Consider the following 16,668-nt stretch of genomic DNA (forward strand, 5'->3'; position numbering starts at 1 on the left):
TGTGGAACATCGAAGGAAAGTTGGAGATTTTTTATAGATACTTCTACGGAAGGTATTCAAGTGACTTCGCATATTTGATTCCATCAAGAGCGGTACATCATTTTGAGAATCAACTCAGTACACTTCGAACTTCGCTGTGGTAGAACTGCGTTCATGTGGAATAAACTTCCTTAGAACGTTTTCTCAAATACATTCAATCTCCAACGAATCACATTCAACGTGAATCGCTACTTTCGCACCGCTCTTAGAGCGGCTTAAAGTTTTTCCTTTATTGCTCGTGTTTTGTCTTTGAAAAAAAATAAATGCAGATTTTAAGGGTCAAAATGTTGTTTGAGAATAAACAAGAACAATTTGGTTGTTATTTCAGTCAAAGAGATCATCACTAGAGTTGCAAAAAGATATTACGTTACTACAGTTATGGCCTTAAAAATACTCTTCAGTTCTCGCAAACACAGTTTTTTCAAAATTGAATCTGAAGAATACAAGGAAAAACTTTTAGAGGCGATTGGTTGGCGAATAAGTTGGTTTGTAGAATTTCAAAATAGGCATAGCTGCTGTTTCAGATGTTTTTTTGACTCGTAGACAACTTTATTGGTATCCAGTTATTCACAGCCTCATCCAAGAAATGATTTTGAGTTATTTTTTCAGATCTTCCTTTTCTTTGCACCGTTTGTCGACGACGATATAAATATAAAGGAAATCTCATGAGACATCAGAAATTTGAATGTAATCAGACACCACAATTCATCTGTCAGATAGATGGATGCTCTTATTCGAGTAAATTGAAAGCAAACTTGGAACGACATGTTAGATTCAAGCACTGCCACTCCCAAGCTGAAATTAAAAGGAATAGCTTACATTCAGGATATGAATCGAAAGCCGAACATATCATGTCAATTCGCTAAAATACATATTTCATTACGTTTCGAAAATTGTAAAAATATTTTTGTATATAATGAAATAAAATAGATATTCAATTTGAGAAATCATTTCACTCATCATCATATGTTCTCTGCTTACGAAAGTTTTCAAAAATCAAAAAAAGGGTTTTTTATATTAAGATGTATGCATGTATGTGGTGGATTCGTTGCCTAGCCGAAATTTAATCATTAATGTCCCTGTGAATCCTAAAATTCTTGTTCTTTATATTACAAAAATATCAATTATTTGGAACCCTATATTTCAATAATTCTGATCTCCTAATACCACGAGTGCTTGACATTTTGGAAATCCAAAGGAAGTGACATCAGGTGTATATTGATGTTTTAAATACAATGAAATGTGCCCAATGCTCAATTAAATTTCATCAGTTACCTGAAATTTCAATAAAAACCTTTCAAGTTACATCTACTAGAATGGTGAAAATGTATACAAAAATCATTAGCATGGGAACAGATCATAGAATGGGTCAATGAAAAAGATGAAGAATACTGGGAATAGAACTAAATTCCTGTGCTATCCACTGCATACTACCCAGATTAGGCCTACGTGAATGAAATGCGACTTTACAATGGAGACCCTAGCTGCAGTGAAAGTAAAGATAAGACAGATACAATCCATCATATCTTATGGCAAACGTGATGTAGTAGATCATAGGAGAGAAAAAAATTAAGATCGAGTCAAAGAAAAATTAAATAAACCTCCAATAAAGGAACTACTGAATAACAAGATTGTTGAAAGGGATGCAGAAATGAAAAAGAAAAACATAATAAGCCTATGAGGCTGTAGCAAAAAAATTTAGGTCCAGTATGGTTCACATTAGTGAACAACAATAATAGCAGGGGAGCCCACGATGCAAATGGGGATTTACTCGAGCCTCGTAGAGACATATTAGGTTGCAAAGCTTAGATGATAAGAAAAAAAAAGTTATATAATATATACCTTTTCATCGGTGGGGGAAGCGGCTATAGATTTTTATATATGTGAAAAAATACTGTTGCATGGAGATACTCGAGCGCGTCAGATATTGATAGCACCAATGTCCTACGTATTTTTAATAATGTTCGTATGTTAATCTGATCGTTTGCATGATACGGGTGGTTCTATGTAAGGGTTGAAAGTGAAAAAAAAAATTCAATCGAGCGCGTCAGATTTTCTAAGGGAGTGTTAAGTGCAACAAAATGAAGCTCTCATTCAATAATCTGACGATTTCGATCTGACGCAAACTCGCGGCCATTATTATGATGTGCAAAAAAAATTCGTCATTTTGAAATACTCAAGCGCGTCAGATTAAGATATATATGGTTCATCTTTATGTTTTAGACGTACTGTCTCATAATCAGACGATTATCTAGAGGGATTCTGCCAAAAAAAAAAAATATTTTTTTATTTTTTTTTAAATCATTGATTTTAATTGATTGAAAAGCTCAGGAAATAGCACGCAAATAGATATGCTTTTTTTAAGTAGAACACGTGTATTTATAAAAAAAATAAAAAAATGCTCAAAAAAATTAATTTTATATAATCAATTGATTAATTGATGGAGGAAAGAGAAATGAAACTTTCTATGTTTTTTACCACTTTTATTTGTAACTAACGTTACTGAAGTTACTTATGCAATATATAAGTTTGAAAATGTTACGAAACTGCAGTAACGTTAGTTACAAATAAAAGTGGTAAAAAACATAGATAGTTTCATTTTTCTTTTCTTCATTATTATTTCCTACCACGTAGTAACGGCTACATTCATCAGTTAATTAATTAATTAATCATCATCTTCATCTTTATCACGAACGAGTCTCTGTGATCAGCGTCACGGCAACAGGATTCAGACTTTGCGTCACTCTTAAATTGTCAGATTATTGGAATATACACTTTTTAGCATGTAATTAACTCACCCTATCTTAATCTGACGCGCTCGAGAATTTCTGATGATCAATTTTTTTTTACTAATTTGATCCTTTATCCTTCACGGGCGGCCTTATATATGGGGCCCATATTTGGTGGAGGTACTTACCCGGGTACAAGGTATCCCCCTGTATATTAATCTGTCGCGCTTTAGTAAATCCCGACATCCCCGCTTGGGCTCCCCTATTATAAGAAGATACCAAGAAACAAAAAATTACATTTACGATCTCATACCAAAAAAGCTATTCAAACTATGACAGCTTCTCGAAATAAAAGAGAGGATAACAACCCTCTTATAGAACTTGAATGGTCCAGCCGGTTTCGTCATTTATGTTTAAAAGACAAAATTATGTAACAAATGAATATCGCGCCGTGAACCATTAGCATTTACAATGCCAAAATTTACGAACAAATACATTTTATAGTGAAAATATTTTTAAACTTCAAAGATGATTTTTTCAGTTGAAACTGAATGAGAGATTGCATTTGCAAATTACTTTCCTGAACATGTTTCGCTAGATGTGAGTTCAAACGAAATCGGTTTTTCTCATTTCCAGTGAAAACAAGTTGAACTCATCATAGAAATAATTTGAATGCAGTAACAACACTGAATTTGTGCAAAATTATATCGGGCCAATGTTTTTCGATTTCGGGAATTGAATATAAATGACCGTTGCCCAGTTTTATTCTTTTCTGATATCTACCGAAGTGAACTATCAGCTCATATCTAATCAGTTTTTGATATCTTTTTATTTTTTTCGAATATCTATAGGCAAGACTTACAAGAATAGCCGCGATTCTGTTCTCATTAAACCACATTTAAATATTTCTAGCCTCTTGAAAACTTGAAGAATTCCGATGTCATGCTTCAAAAGTTATGGTCTTCTCTCGAAGTTGATTTTTTGATGTGTTGAGATAAAAGTGAAAAATGAGACATGTAACTTTCTATGTAATTTTACCACTTTTATTTGTAACTATCGTTACTGCAGTTTCGTCCTATGTGGACGAAACTGCAATACAACTGCTAATACAATAAAAACATAGAAAGTTTCATTTCTCATTTCGTATGATGATCTCCTACCACGTAGTAACGGCTCCATCAATCAATTTATCGAGATAAAGTTTTTATCTGCAAGTCTTGTGAAGTAATTTTCTTATTGAATATCCATTTTGGAATTTACTCGAACATAAAGGTTTTCTTTGTACACTTTCGTATACATTTTATTTTTGTAATTTGTTTTTTACAGGAGTGAAACTTTCTTCGTCTACCAGGAAATTTTTTAAACAATTTTTTTTCTGACAAATAATTCGTCTTCAGTTCGTTTAGTTGTGTTTTAGTTTCATTGTTATTGGTTCAAATATGCTTTTATGATTGCTCATATGAATATAATTTTCATAAAATATTGCCAAACAGAAAGTTGTACGTTTATATTCTCTATTCCATGAATAACAATATTAATTTTCAAATTTATCAACATGTATTTTTGCAGGACTATTTTTCGAAACAGAGCAACGTTCCAAGGCTGGTCAATGCGTCCTTCTTTGCGAAAGATGTGATAAGGTGTTTACTAGAATTGACAATCTAAAGAGGCACCAGAAGTACGTTTGCGGAGTTCCTGCACAATTCAAATGCAGTACCTGCTCCTATGTAACCAAACATAAAAATGTTCTGGATAATCACATTCGAAAGTATCATTTTAAATCATGGTAGAAGATAAATCAATAAATTTGTATAAATTGCTTTGATTTTGTCAATTATTTCTTACACATTTGACAGTTATATACTACTACTACTTGTGAAAAATTCAACAGAATCATCTTTCATTCATATACTTACCAATTGATACATCTAGTTTCAACAAATCGTTTTATTTCATTTTATTCGCTGAAGGTTGTTTTCGACCGAAAAAATATGGCACAAATTTCGAGATTATTGAAATTATTGTAATTATTCAAAAACGTACATTTTGCGGTGTAATCAAAAACTTGTTTATCTAGCAACAGGTAATTTTAGGCATGGGGCGATATTTTAAGGAAAGGCTTGGACAAAAACTATCCATCAAATGAAGAAATTACACGGTGTTCTATTTAGAGAATAAATGTGTTATAAACATAACATGTATCTCGATCACAGCCGTCACATATGGATCTCACAGTAAAAAAATCATTGATATTATGGTGATAAAATAGAGAGTTGTCATTTTTAGAAAAAAAAAAATAAGAAAAACTATAGGACACGCTATACTGTACGAAATTGGAACAAGATATCTTTCGTACATTCTCATCAGTCGTCAAATGGATTTCGCTTCGAAAAAAGTCTTTCATCGAGTTTATGGCGTAGAAATAGGAAGAACGACCATCTTTCGAAAAAAATGCTTTTTTAAGAAAACTATTGAACCTAGCCATAGGGAATATTTAATGAAATTTGTAGAGGTTTCGTTGGCGCTTCTTATGGATCAATAATATACAGGGTGTTCCATTTAAAATAAGGAAGATTCTGCAAATTTTTATTTACAATATGTGGCAAGCGGTTTTTCATATCCTGTATATCACAGGTAGATTTCAGATATATCGTTAGGTTGTCATTTGAAAAAAGACAATTGGGATCCGCCCAGGAAAAATTTAACACCCTGTGTTACCGCCAATATTTTCATTTTGTCGAGCTCGAGTAATAAGATATTATAGAAATTTACATTCTTATCAGTATATATAGTTGAAGGTCAGTATAGTGTGCTGACTAGTTACGTACAAAACTTGGGAAGTATCTTTGGGTGATCAGTAGAACGAAAGTGTACTCTTATAACACAAGTCATTCCTATATATCGATAAAATTTATTATCATCCTCAAGGAAAAGCTACAAAATTTGTATGATGATAGTACAATATAAAAATTGTTATGAAAAGTATCTAAACCTACTGTTAGTGAGGATGGCCGTGTTACATTCAAACAATTGAAACATGTCAATACAATGAAACAAGTCATTACATTAAAAGAGGTTGAATCCTCACTAGATATAAAGAAGATTATTGAATTAATTTACTAAAAATCGTTATTTGTTTTGAAATTATGGATTACCAGATTACCACATGGCTTTAATGGAAATTGGGGATAAAAAAATTGCTCCTAAAACACAGATCCATATTCAAAATTACAAAGTTGAATGTGAACAACAATTTACGTGATAATTGACAGAGGGAGCGGTACTCAACTTGGTTGCTCTTCCCTAACTTTATCGGAATTTATTCAACTCTATCTCTCACTGTTCAGGAAATTTTGCCATGCAGAGATTAGATCTATGCTCGATGAGAACTAAATCAAGGTAGAAAATTTGATTTAGATGAATAGTATCAGGATGTAATAATCGACAAAGATGAAAAATATCAGGTTAAATGTATTGAATACAAAAACCTTTTGTATTGAAAGACTACATATTCAGAGTTTTATTTACAACAATTTCGTTTATTCACTGAACATCTTATAAAAAGCTTCGCATTACAAAGGAAATATCCTTTTTCAGGAAACTGCATAGAAAATGTATAGGGGACTTTCAGTCTGGTGTATGTTTTATTTGAATTTTTTTTACGAATACCATGATGTACAACCCGACTGTTAGAATTCCATTTCTCACATTAAATATTACCTTTTTTTTATTTCAAGATAAGCGCATCAACCACTAGGGTTATAATCGCATCAACCACAAGGGTTATTAGCGCTACGTTACATTTCACATTACATGATTATTGTGTTCAAATTAAATGATACATAGTGATATTTGTCAAGAATGACATGAGATTTTCAATACTGCAAGTGTGACTAAGAGGTTCTCGTAGTTCTTTCGGTATTTCGAATTCTATTCTTGCTTCCTGATATTGGGACAAATTTGAAGAACGTGTTTCACAGTTACTGCTGTATCACATACCGGGTGTCCCACATTTTATGTGACAGGCAATATCTGGTTTGTTGAAGGAGATACACAAAAATGTTTCATACAAAAGTTTAAGGAGTTCATGAGAGCTATATTTTGATATAATTTTTAAATATACAGGGTGTTTGGTGTAGGTGCTACAGACCAAAATTCCATTTTTTTAAATAGAACGCCCTGTATATCATTACATATTCAGATGATACGTTAAATTCTGATATCATTTCATGTTTGGTTTTTAAAATTCGGTTACGGCGTTGTTGAGTTATTGCTTAAAATGTAAAGTCTAGAGAACGACTATTATTTTTTAAAATATCTCATACAATTATTCTCTCTGCATCAGATCACATGAAAATTAGTCAAAATTTTGGGTGTTCGAAGTAATGGTTTCAATTTTGAGTTGTGGAATTCAGTAAGGAATCATTTTGAATATGAAACAATTGCGAAATTGAATGAGGTGTATTCGAAAACAAATCTTTAATTAATAACAATGTAAATAATATAACTTGATAAATCATTTCATAAGAATGGTAGGTACCTAGAAATAAGTCATAAAAATTGTTCAAAGTGATGCCCATTAGATATTATACAGGCTTCGAAACGTCGAATCACTTCTCTCGTACAAGTCGCTCTTATAATATCAGGCGTAATATCACCGCACGCTAGTCGAATTTTCATTTTCAGATCATCTACATTCAAAGGGGGAGTAGTGAAAAAATATCTTTTAAATAACCCCATAGGAAAAAATCAAGCGGTGATAAATCTGGGGAACGAGCCGGCCACCGAATTGGACCCTTATTACCAATCCATCTATTTGGGTACGTTCTATCCAGATATTCAGTAACAACCTGTGAATTGTGAGGAGGAGCACCATCTTGTTGCCACCAAATTCCTTGTCGTTCTGCTATGGGAATATCTTCCATCAAATGGATCAAATCATTTTCTAGAAAATGTAAATATCGCAATCCATTGAGATTTTCATTGAAAAAGTAAGGTCCTATGATGCGGCCATTGAACAATCCACACCATACATTAATACCCCAAGTGGTTTGAAAATTACTTTCGCGGACCCAGTGGGGATTTTCTTGAGACCAATAGTGACTGTTATGTCGATTCACAACTCCATTATTGTGGAATCGCGATTCATCGCTCCACAAAATTTCACTGAATATGTTAGGACTTTCATGTAATATTACCTGAATACAAGCAATGAATTCAAGTCGTCGTTCAAAGTCCGTGGGTTTCAAACCTTGTACCAACTGAATTTTGAATGGATGATATTTATTTTCTTCCAGAATTCTCTGTACATTAGATTTACTCACACCGACTTCTTCTGCAAGAGTACGGATAGTAACATGTGGATGAATAATAATATAAGCCAACACATTGATCTCTAAATCTTCAGTTCTAACAGATCTCGTATGATGACGATGCTTTATAGTAGAAGGAAATGACCCAGTTCGCAATTTTTCTACAACTCTCGAAAAAGTCATTCGTGACGGAATGGGTCTGTCTGGAATACGTTCTTGGTATAGACGTTGTGCTTGACGGCAGTTTTTCTGACATTCCCCAAAAATTAATAACATATCAATGCAATCACTAGGACTAAACGCGAAAGGCATACTGGAGTTTTCGCACAAAGAACACAGTTACTGTTTTGCAAATAATCACTGAATCGAACTGACAAGTAGATACAATTCAACAACATTTGTTACTATGGCATTAACAAGCATAAGCTACTTGATGAAATTGTGCAATATGAAGCAATTCACCCTCAAGTCAGTCACATTCTCAAGAATTTCAATATTATATTCAACTGATATCGATATCGTATCGTAGAGGTGAGAATAATGGTTTGTATTCAGTAGTAGTCTAGTTCAATTTAATAAAAGATATAGACTGGATTCGTGTACGAGGAAATAAGTTTTTTTGAAACTTTATATTTAAGGAAAGGTGCAATAACTCAACAACGCCGTAACCGAATTTCAAAAACCAAACATGAAATGATATCAGAATTTAACGTAGCATCTGAATATGTAATGATATACAGGGCGTTCTATTTTAAAAAATGGAATTTTGGTCTGTAGCACCTACACCAAACACCCTGTATATTTAAAAATTATATCAAAATATAGCTCTCATGAACTCCTAAAACTTTTGTATAAAACATTTTTGTGTATCTCCTTCAACAAACGAGATATTGCCTGTCACATAAAATGTGGGACACCCGGTATATCACAGATAGTTTGTTCCTCGCGTGATAAAAGAAAATCGTGCGAAAATTTGGTATGTCCAATACGAAGTCGACAGAGGATTACCTGTTGTTTTCTGGTTTTTGGTGGGTGTGTCCAGGGTTCAACGAATTACTTTATTTCGTTTAGCGAGTAGGATTTTATAAAGTTTGTTAGCAACAGAAAAATGTAGATAACTGAAATAATCCTATTTTTCTGAGGCATCCAAATGATCCATGAATAACAACATTTATTTTCAAATTTATCTACATTTATTTTTGCAGGACTATCTTTGAAAATAGAAAAACGTTCCAAGGCTGGTCAAGGCGTCCATGTTTGCCAAAGATGTGATAGGGTGTTTACTAGAACTGACAATCTAAAGAGGCACCAGAAGTACGTTTGCGGAGTTCCTCCACAATTCAAATGCAGTACCTGCTCCTATGTAACCAGACATAAATATGTTCTGGATACTCACATTCGATCCTGTCATTCTAAATCATGATAAAAAAAAATCAATAAATTTGTATAAATGACTTTGTCAATTATTTCTTACATATTTACTATCATATACTCACCAATTGGAGAACGGTCATGTGCCACAATAATTTCGCCTAATTTTGGTATTCGTTTAGAATGGAAATTACCAATTCGACTTCATTTTTGGTTCGTTCTGTAAAAAAATTAATATCTGAATATAAAAATCTATCAAAATTATTATTTTTGATACTGTAGTAACTTACTTCTCCCTTGTTTTCCTTCACCTGCTTTGAATGAATCTTTTCATAGCCTCTGGAAAAGTAAATCATTTATCGAAACCTCGATATCCCTAGTTTTTATTATGTGTTTACCAATCGATAGTAAAACCTAAGAATTTTGAAAAATACATATTGTTTCTAGTTTCTTTATCAATCACGATTTTTGTATATCGTATTTGTATTTGTATTATCGATAATAAGGAAGTTTTGTCTAAGAAACGCCATTTTCCCCAGTCTTTTATGTTTTTCTATTCCAAGTCATTCTTCTTTGAAACTTTCATGTTTTGTAATATTTTTCAATAGTCTTAGCTTATATTTGTTATCGATTGACTCCTTTGAGAAGTCGTAGGATATAAAGGTCATTGAAACAAAATGGAGGTGAGATAAATGACAATTTTAAGTACCTGATTCTTCATTTATTCAAATGATGGAGTGTAAATTTTTCTTCTGAGAAACAGCATGGGTACATAACGAAACGTAATTATTGATCACAGTGCTAGAAATCGCACGTTAAAAGGTGAGACCTTGTTAATCCTTGGCTCGCACAAGTTTCGGCTCCTGAGGGTTGTCGAAGAGGGCGACAGCTGGTTAACGGGAAAAAAATTAAAATATATATATATAACTAATTTTTGTTTATTTTCATTATTTTAAAATCACCATGTCACAAAAAAGGATCTGAAGCTTTATAACTTCTATTTATTATATGCGAGCGTTTCCGATAGCTTGCTGTGCTATCATCTTTTTGGCTCTACTCAAAATGAACGTTTTATCTTTTTGTTTGTTTTGCGGTTAGAACGCCTTAGTATAGCTACTGTAGGTAAATTTGCCTGTATTTGGGTTGCATCAGATAATATCCTTTGTGTTGGATTTTATCTAGGTTCACTGTTTCTAGGAATGTGTATTGTATTGAACATTTATTCAATTGTTCTAATTTTACTTGTATTTTATTTCACTATTATCTCATTTCAGGTTTATTTTGCTTAATATAATTGTTATTTTCAGCTATTCATTTTTATTTCTTCTTTTTTAGTTATTTCAGGGATTTCAAATCATTTTATATAGTAGACAATGGAAGTCCGAACTAGTGAAATTCATCATGAAACATTGTCAATCACCTTCAAATAAATTTATGTGATAATTGACAGAGGGGGCGGTTCTCAACTTGGTTGCTCTGCCATAACTTCATCAGAATTTAATCAACTCTATCTCTTACTGATCTGAAAATATTGCCATGCAGAGATTAGATCTACGGTTAATGAGAACTAAATCAAGGTAGGAAATCTGAGTCACATTAACCTTAGGGACCGGGCGTCCAGAATCTTGACACGAGCCAGGGCGCCTAGTCTCACAGACCCATTGTGAAAAAAATACTCATGAGTATTTCAGACTCGAAAAAATGATTTGATATCAAATAAACAGGCTTCATGCATATGAAAAGGTAAAATTTATTTCATAACGGGAAAACAAACTTAAATGAAATACATAACTACAAATTGAAAATAGGAACGTTCAGTACATACCGAAAAATAGGATATGAATGAAAAGAAGTTAGAAAATATTTTTTGGTGATAGATGACTAGTAATACTATTGAGTCACGACTTCTATAAGTTTTCCACACTGTCTGAACATGTGGGACACCTAGCTTGGAGGTGAGTGAGACACACACATTTTTTACATTTTTTACAGGTTGTACCTGAGGTACAACCAGAGTTCCAGCTACCTCTTGCCTCCTCTCCCTCACCGATGGTGGAATATTAATTTCCAAAGAACGTCGTTCCAAGTGGTCTTTGGGGAAATATCTCTCAGAAATAATTTCCTCTGAATATTGTATTTTTTATTATTAGATCCGTAAATAATTTGGCAATTAACACCTGCTATATTCATCATTACAAAAAATAACCATTGGCCATCTTCTGGTATTTCTGGATACATCAAAAGTTGCACTCAATTTATCCAGAGTGTCAACTCCACCCTTTGTGTGATTGTAATGAGTAATAATCTCTGGCTTACATTTCTCAGTTGTAGATGTATCGATTGCATCATCATAATGCAAACTGGATACCAAAATTACATTTTTATACTTTTTGGAAATGTAAGAAACTACTGTGATATTTTCTTCGAACCCATATAATGAAGATTATTGTGGTCGAGCTCTTGTATTTGTGAATTCCGGTGGTAACTTTCTTTTATTTTTTTTAACAGTTCCTACATATATTATTTTGTGATCATTCAATAATTTGTTGACTAAATCAATACTTATGAACCAATTATCACATGTTAGTTCGGGATATAGGATATTAGCCTGAGAATTATACTGTAGGGACTATTATCGCATTCATAAGGACCATGAGGCTGTTGTCTAACATAAACTTCAAGATTGGAGGCATAAGATGTTGAGAACCAACTAAGGCACAAATTCCATATCTATTAGGTTTGGTAGGAATATATTGCTTGAATGAACATCTTCCACGGAAAGCTTCGAGCTTTTCATCAATTGTAGCATTAAGTCCAATCGTATAAGCCTCTTTGCAGTTTTCAACGAAATAATCAAATAGGGTTCGTATTGGAGCCAGCTTATCTAACTGCCTCCTCTTTTCTCTCGTATCAATATTGTCAAAACGTATACATCTCAGCAAAAAGTGGAAGCGTTCACGAGACATAACCAACCAAAACCGCTCAACTCCAGTTTCATTCCTTTCCCATAATTCTTTGGTATTCAGTCGACTACTTTTGAGAGTTCCTGCCAAGTATAACAATCCTAATAGAGATTTGATCTCGCAGACATCAGTAGGTTTGGCTCTTCTTTCTTTAGAATAACTTTCAGCTATTTTTGACATATAGAGGTTCGTGTTATCCACTATTATCTGTATCATATCGTCCGTGAAATACAGAGACCAACATTCTGATGCCGATCTGGCTTTTTCACCATAGCTTTTTACTCCTGGTAAGCGAACGATGATATTTTTTCATCTATTTCTCACTGATTTATTTGGACAGTGTTTTTTCCACCTGCAGGTTCCATTTTTTTCCAATAAAAGTTGACACTCTTGAGACTTTATTAGGAGACACAACGTTTCCGATATGGCTTTTGTCATCACAGTCTTGCTCCGATTCGCTATCCGTAGTCCTTTCTTCAGTGACATCAATTTCATTCGCAAGTTCATCCTCATTATCATAAGGTTTTTCAAATATCTCGACTTCGTCCCACAGTCGACGTAGTCTTTCTTGCTCGTCTTCGTAACTCATATCTACAAAGATAAGAATAAAATATATTTGCCATTACGAAAATATCTACGATAAAGTCAGTAAAACTATCGAGATACAAATGTTCAAAATGTCTGATATAATATATTTAAATCATCAAGTTATATCATGAAAGATATCGGTAACCTATCAACTTACCCAAAAAAATGCTAATCAGTTAAAATGACAAAATACTAACGTCAGTCGAGGCGCTGGGTCTCACAGAATTATCGCTCAGTAATTTTAATAATTGATGAAGTGTAGTTTTACGCTAGTTGCACACACACCGATTTTGGACGGCCAGTATAAAATCGGCCGATATTTTATTGGTAGCGGGTGCTTGCACATTCACCGGATTTGTATCGGTCAAACAATCAGTTGCTTTTTTGTTGTAATTAGCACGCACTACTAAAACGAAGTTAATGCGTAGTAACTACAATTTCAACAAGCATTCGAGACTGGAATGGTCGGTAAAAAACCGGTGAGTATGCAAGAGTGTATTTAGTCATGTACGCCACTACTTCCCGGTACTGCCGGCGATACAGTGGCAGTGGACGGCTGCTCACCGGTATTTTACCGGCGTCGATCACCGGTCGGCGTGTGTGCCAGGTCCCGTTCCCACATGTGGTTCACTATTGGAATTTGGACGACCGGTACAAAGTCGGCCGTCCAAAATCGGTGTGTGTGCAACTAGCTTTACCGCTTGCTACACGGGTTCTGGATGAGAAATAATGAAGCTACTGATAACCCCCACTCTCACAAAATTTCCGCGCGAATTTGCACACCGGTTTTCTGCAGGTCAAGTCTCACAGACCCGGCACCCGGCCTGTAGGGTTAATAGTATTGGGATGTAATAATCGACAAGAAAGAAAAATATGTCAGGTTAAATGTATTGCATACAAAAATCGTTCGCATTGAAAGACTACATATTCAGAGTTTCATTTACATCAATGTCGTTTATTCACTGAACATGTTATAAAAATCTTCGCCTCTACTTTATAACAAAAGATATAATATCCTTATATTGTGAAAAAACGGCGGAAACTGCATAGAAAATGTATAGACGATTTTTCAGTCTAGTGTACGTTTTTTTTACGAATACCTGTGATGCACAAGCCGACTGTTTGAATTATTTTTCTCACATGATATATTACCTGGGAGTAGGATTTCATAACGTATTTCAGCAACAGACCGAAGAAAAATGTAGATAACTGAAATGATCCTATTTGTCTGAACCATCCAAATGATCTAACGCATAAATATTTTTTAAAAAACAACGTTCGTGTTATTTCCAGAAAATATTGCAGAACTAGTCATCTCAAGTGGTTGTTTGTAACTGATACCTATCCTGTACTCTGTAAATTATCACTTGGTAACATTTCTTTTTTTACAGATACGAAACCATCAAGCATTCAGCCTAAAATAAAGATTCTCAAAGTTGAAGATCTGAAAAATGACGATATAGTGGAAAGGATAAAAAAGGAACTTTCTCAGCAATGGAGCCTTTCAAAATCAGATTCTCTGAGTTCAATCCAGAGAAATAAAGTTTTCCATCAGCTGCCGATGGAAATTGACCAAGACTCATGTCACGTATCGAATGAACTTTCTAACAAGATTGTCAAACCTGATCCAGATGATCAGAAAAAAATTATCATATTTCCTGTCTGTGTTACTAAGCAAAGTCCTTCAAATTCTGTTCAGAAAAAGATTATTACATCTGACCCAAATACGAAGAGCTCTGAACCAGAACCTGAAGATCAGAAGAAGTTGAGGTGTTCTAAACTATCCGCAAAAAAGAAAATTTCAAAGTGTTCACATCGTGAAAAATTCAAAGTCGAATCCGAAGAGAAAAATGAAGTTGAAGGGTCTTTGAATGTTCAAATTGTTCGACAAAGAGAAGAATTTTTATTAGATGTGGAAAAGGAGAATTCAGTGAAGAGCACGAAGAAAAAACTACAATCCACTATATCAAAATCAGATTCTTCACATTCGGTATCTAAAAATTTGATTTCCGTCCAGTCACCAATGAAGGTTGAAAACAGTTCAGAGAAAGAGTCCAGATCCAATGAAATTCCTACCAGGATTGTAAAACCTGATCCTGATGAACAGAAAAGAAACCTTGTTTTTTCCGTACAGGACAAGCCAGTCGGCTCTGAGTTACATTCAAAAATAATCGAGAAAGAACTTGTAGATCAGAAGGATTCGAATTTTCTTGAGCAGAAGAACAGGCAAGATGGATCGCCTACTAAGGAGTTCAAATTGGAATCTGATGACGAAACGAAAGTTGAAGATCCAGTTAAACGTCAGACTTTCCGTAAGACGAAAGACAAAATCTCTATGGAGAGGATAAAACAATTTTTATCCATGGCACCAGAAAACGTAACTCCTAAAATTAAACCAAAAGCAAAGTGCCTTTCAGCTTGGAGAGACATAAAGAAACCTCTAGATACGATTAGATGCGTTCAATGTGATGTTCTGTACAAAAGGAGTGTTTTTCTGGCTCATTCAAAAGTCTGCAAAGGAAATAAATCTTCTAAGAAGTTCCGTTGCGCTTCATGCACGTTTACGCATACGGATTTAGAGACATTGAAAGATCATGTGAAATACAAACATCATGAATAAATCAATCAATGAATAGATGATAAGCGATTGATAAGCACGATAATAGAACAAATTGTATGAAATCATTTATCTGTGAATCATAAAAATTATTATTTCATCATTTGTTTTTTTTTCAGTTCTCGTATATCTCCAATGCATAACATTTCTGACCTTTGAAATATCCATAATTCATTATCAAATTTCCTATTATTATTATCAGTGTAAAATTGATTTAATGTATTTCAAAATTGGGTACCAAAGACTTACCAATCTGGAATAACCAAGGTTGTTGGTGAAAGAAGAAACTTTATATGGGAGAAGAAATAAATTGAAAAAACGGGATTTTTTATATTTATATCAATGAAGTTGTGGTTAAGAATTGGTGCATTATATGAACTTTGTTGGATCAAAAATGGAGTAACTCAAAAACTAAAAATGTTTTCACCCAAAGGAAGGGTATCAAAAATTTACAAATGGCTATTATTCGAAGAGTCGTTAAAATTAATTGAAAACAATTTCATATTCTTTTCAGACACCATTTCTCAGAGATTAATATATAAAACCAGCGTCATTATATAATTGTTAATTAGGACAAGTCGGTTGGTATTGTTCTTCACGTTGAACGCTATGCGATCTATATGGAGTTTGTTTTATATTAGTCGCTTTTCATGCGGTAAAATGATAGTATATTATTTTGAATTCATCAGTTCGGACTTCCATTGTCCAATATGCTATAAAATGATATGAACTCCCTGAAAGAACCACATCATTTGAAGATCTTGATCTGCCAATGTCCTCTCTGTCATAAAACAAAATGTAGGGTGTCTCCAGAGGCTCCAATAAATTCAATACATCGCCAGAATACTCCGTGACACGACTATCATCAAACTTAAACCAGTCCGTTTCGTTGTTGACCAAGGCGTAATAATGACCAAATTCAACGTCACAGAACCACAGAGAACAATGACTGCATGAATATTATAATAGTGGTCTGCTAGATTGAAGTGTTCATCTATTTTGAACCTTCGAAAAAGTTTGGTGCTTCCATCAGTCTTGTTTAAAAATCA

At 33.7% G+C, this 16,668-nt stretch overlaps 1 protein-coding gene across 1 annotated transcript in view; it reads left to right on the forward strand.

The window, feature by feature from the left end:
• The window catches only part of Lola (longitudinals lacking), a 499,448-nt gene extending 483,728 nt beyond the window's left edge, over positions 1 to 15,720 (forward strand). The window contains exon 5 of the mRNA XM_074172691.1: positions 14,394 to 15,720. Within this exon, the coding sequence (XP_074028792.1) occupies positions 14,394 to 15,622 (1,229 nt within the window). The 3' untranslated portion in view covers positions 15,623 to 15,720. The remainder of the gene's footprint in view (positions 1 to 14,393) is intronic.
• The last annotated feature ends 948 nt before the right edge of the window (positions 15,721 to 16,668 follow it).

Source organism: Leptinotarsa decemlineata, unplaced genomic scaffold (genome assembly GCF_025532065.1).
Source record: "Leptinotarsa decemlineata unplaced genomic scaffold, Ldec_3_MD MMD2_tig00000133_RagTag_RagTag, whole genome shotgun sequence".
In the NCBI taxonomy this organism is placed as follows: domain Eukaryota; kingdom Metazoa; phylum Arthropoda; class Insecta; order Coleoptera; family Chrysomelidae; genus Leptinotarsa; species Leptinotarsa decemlineata.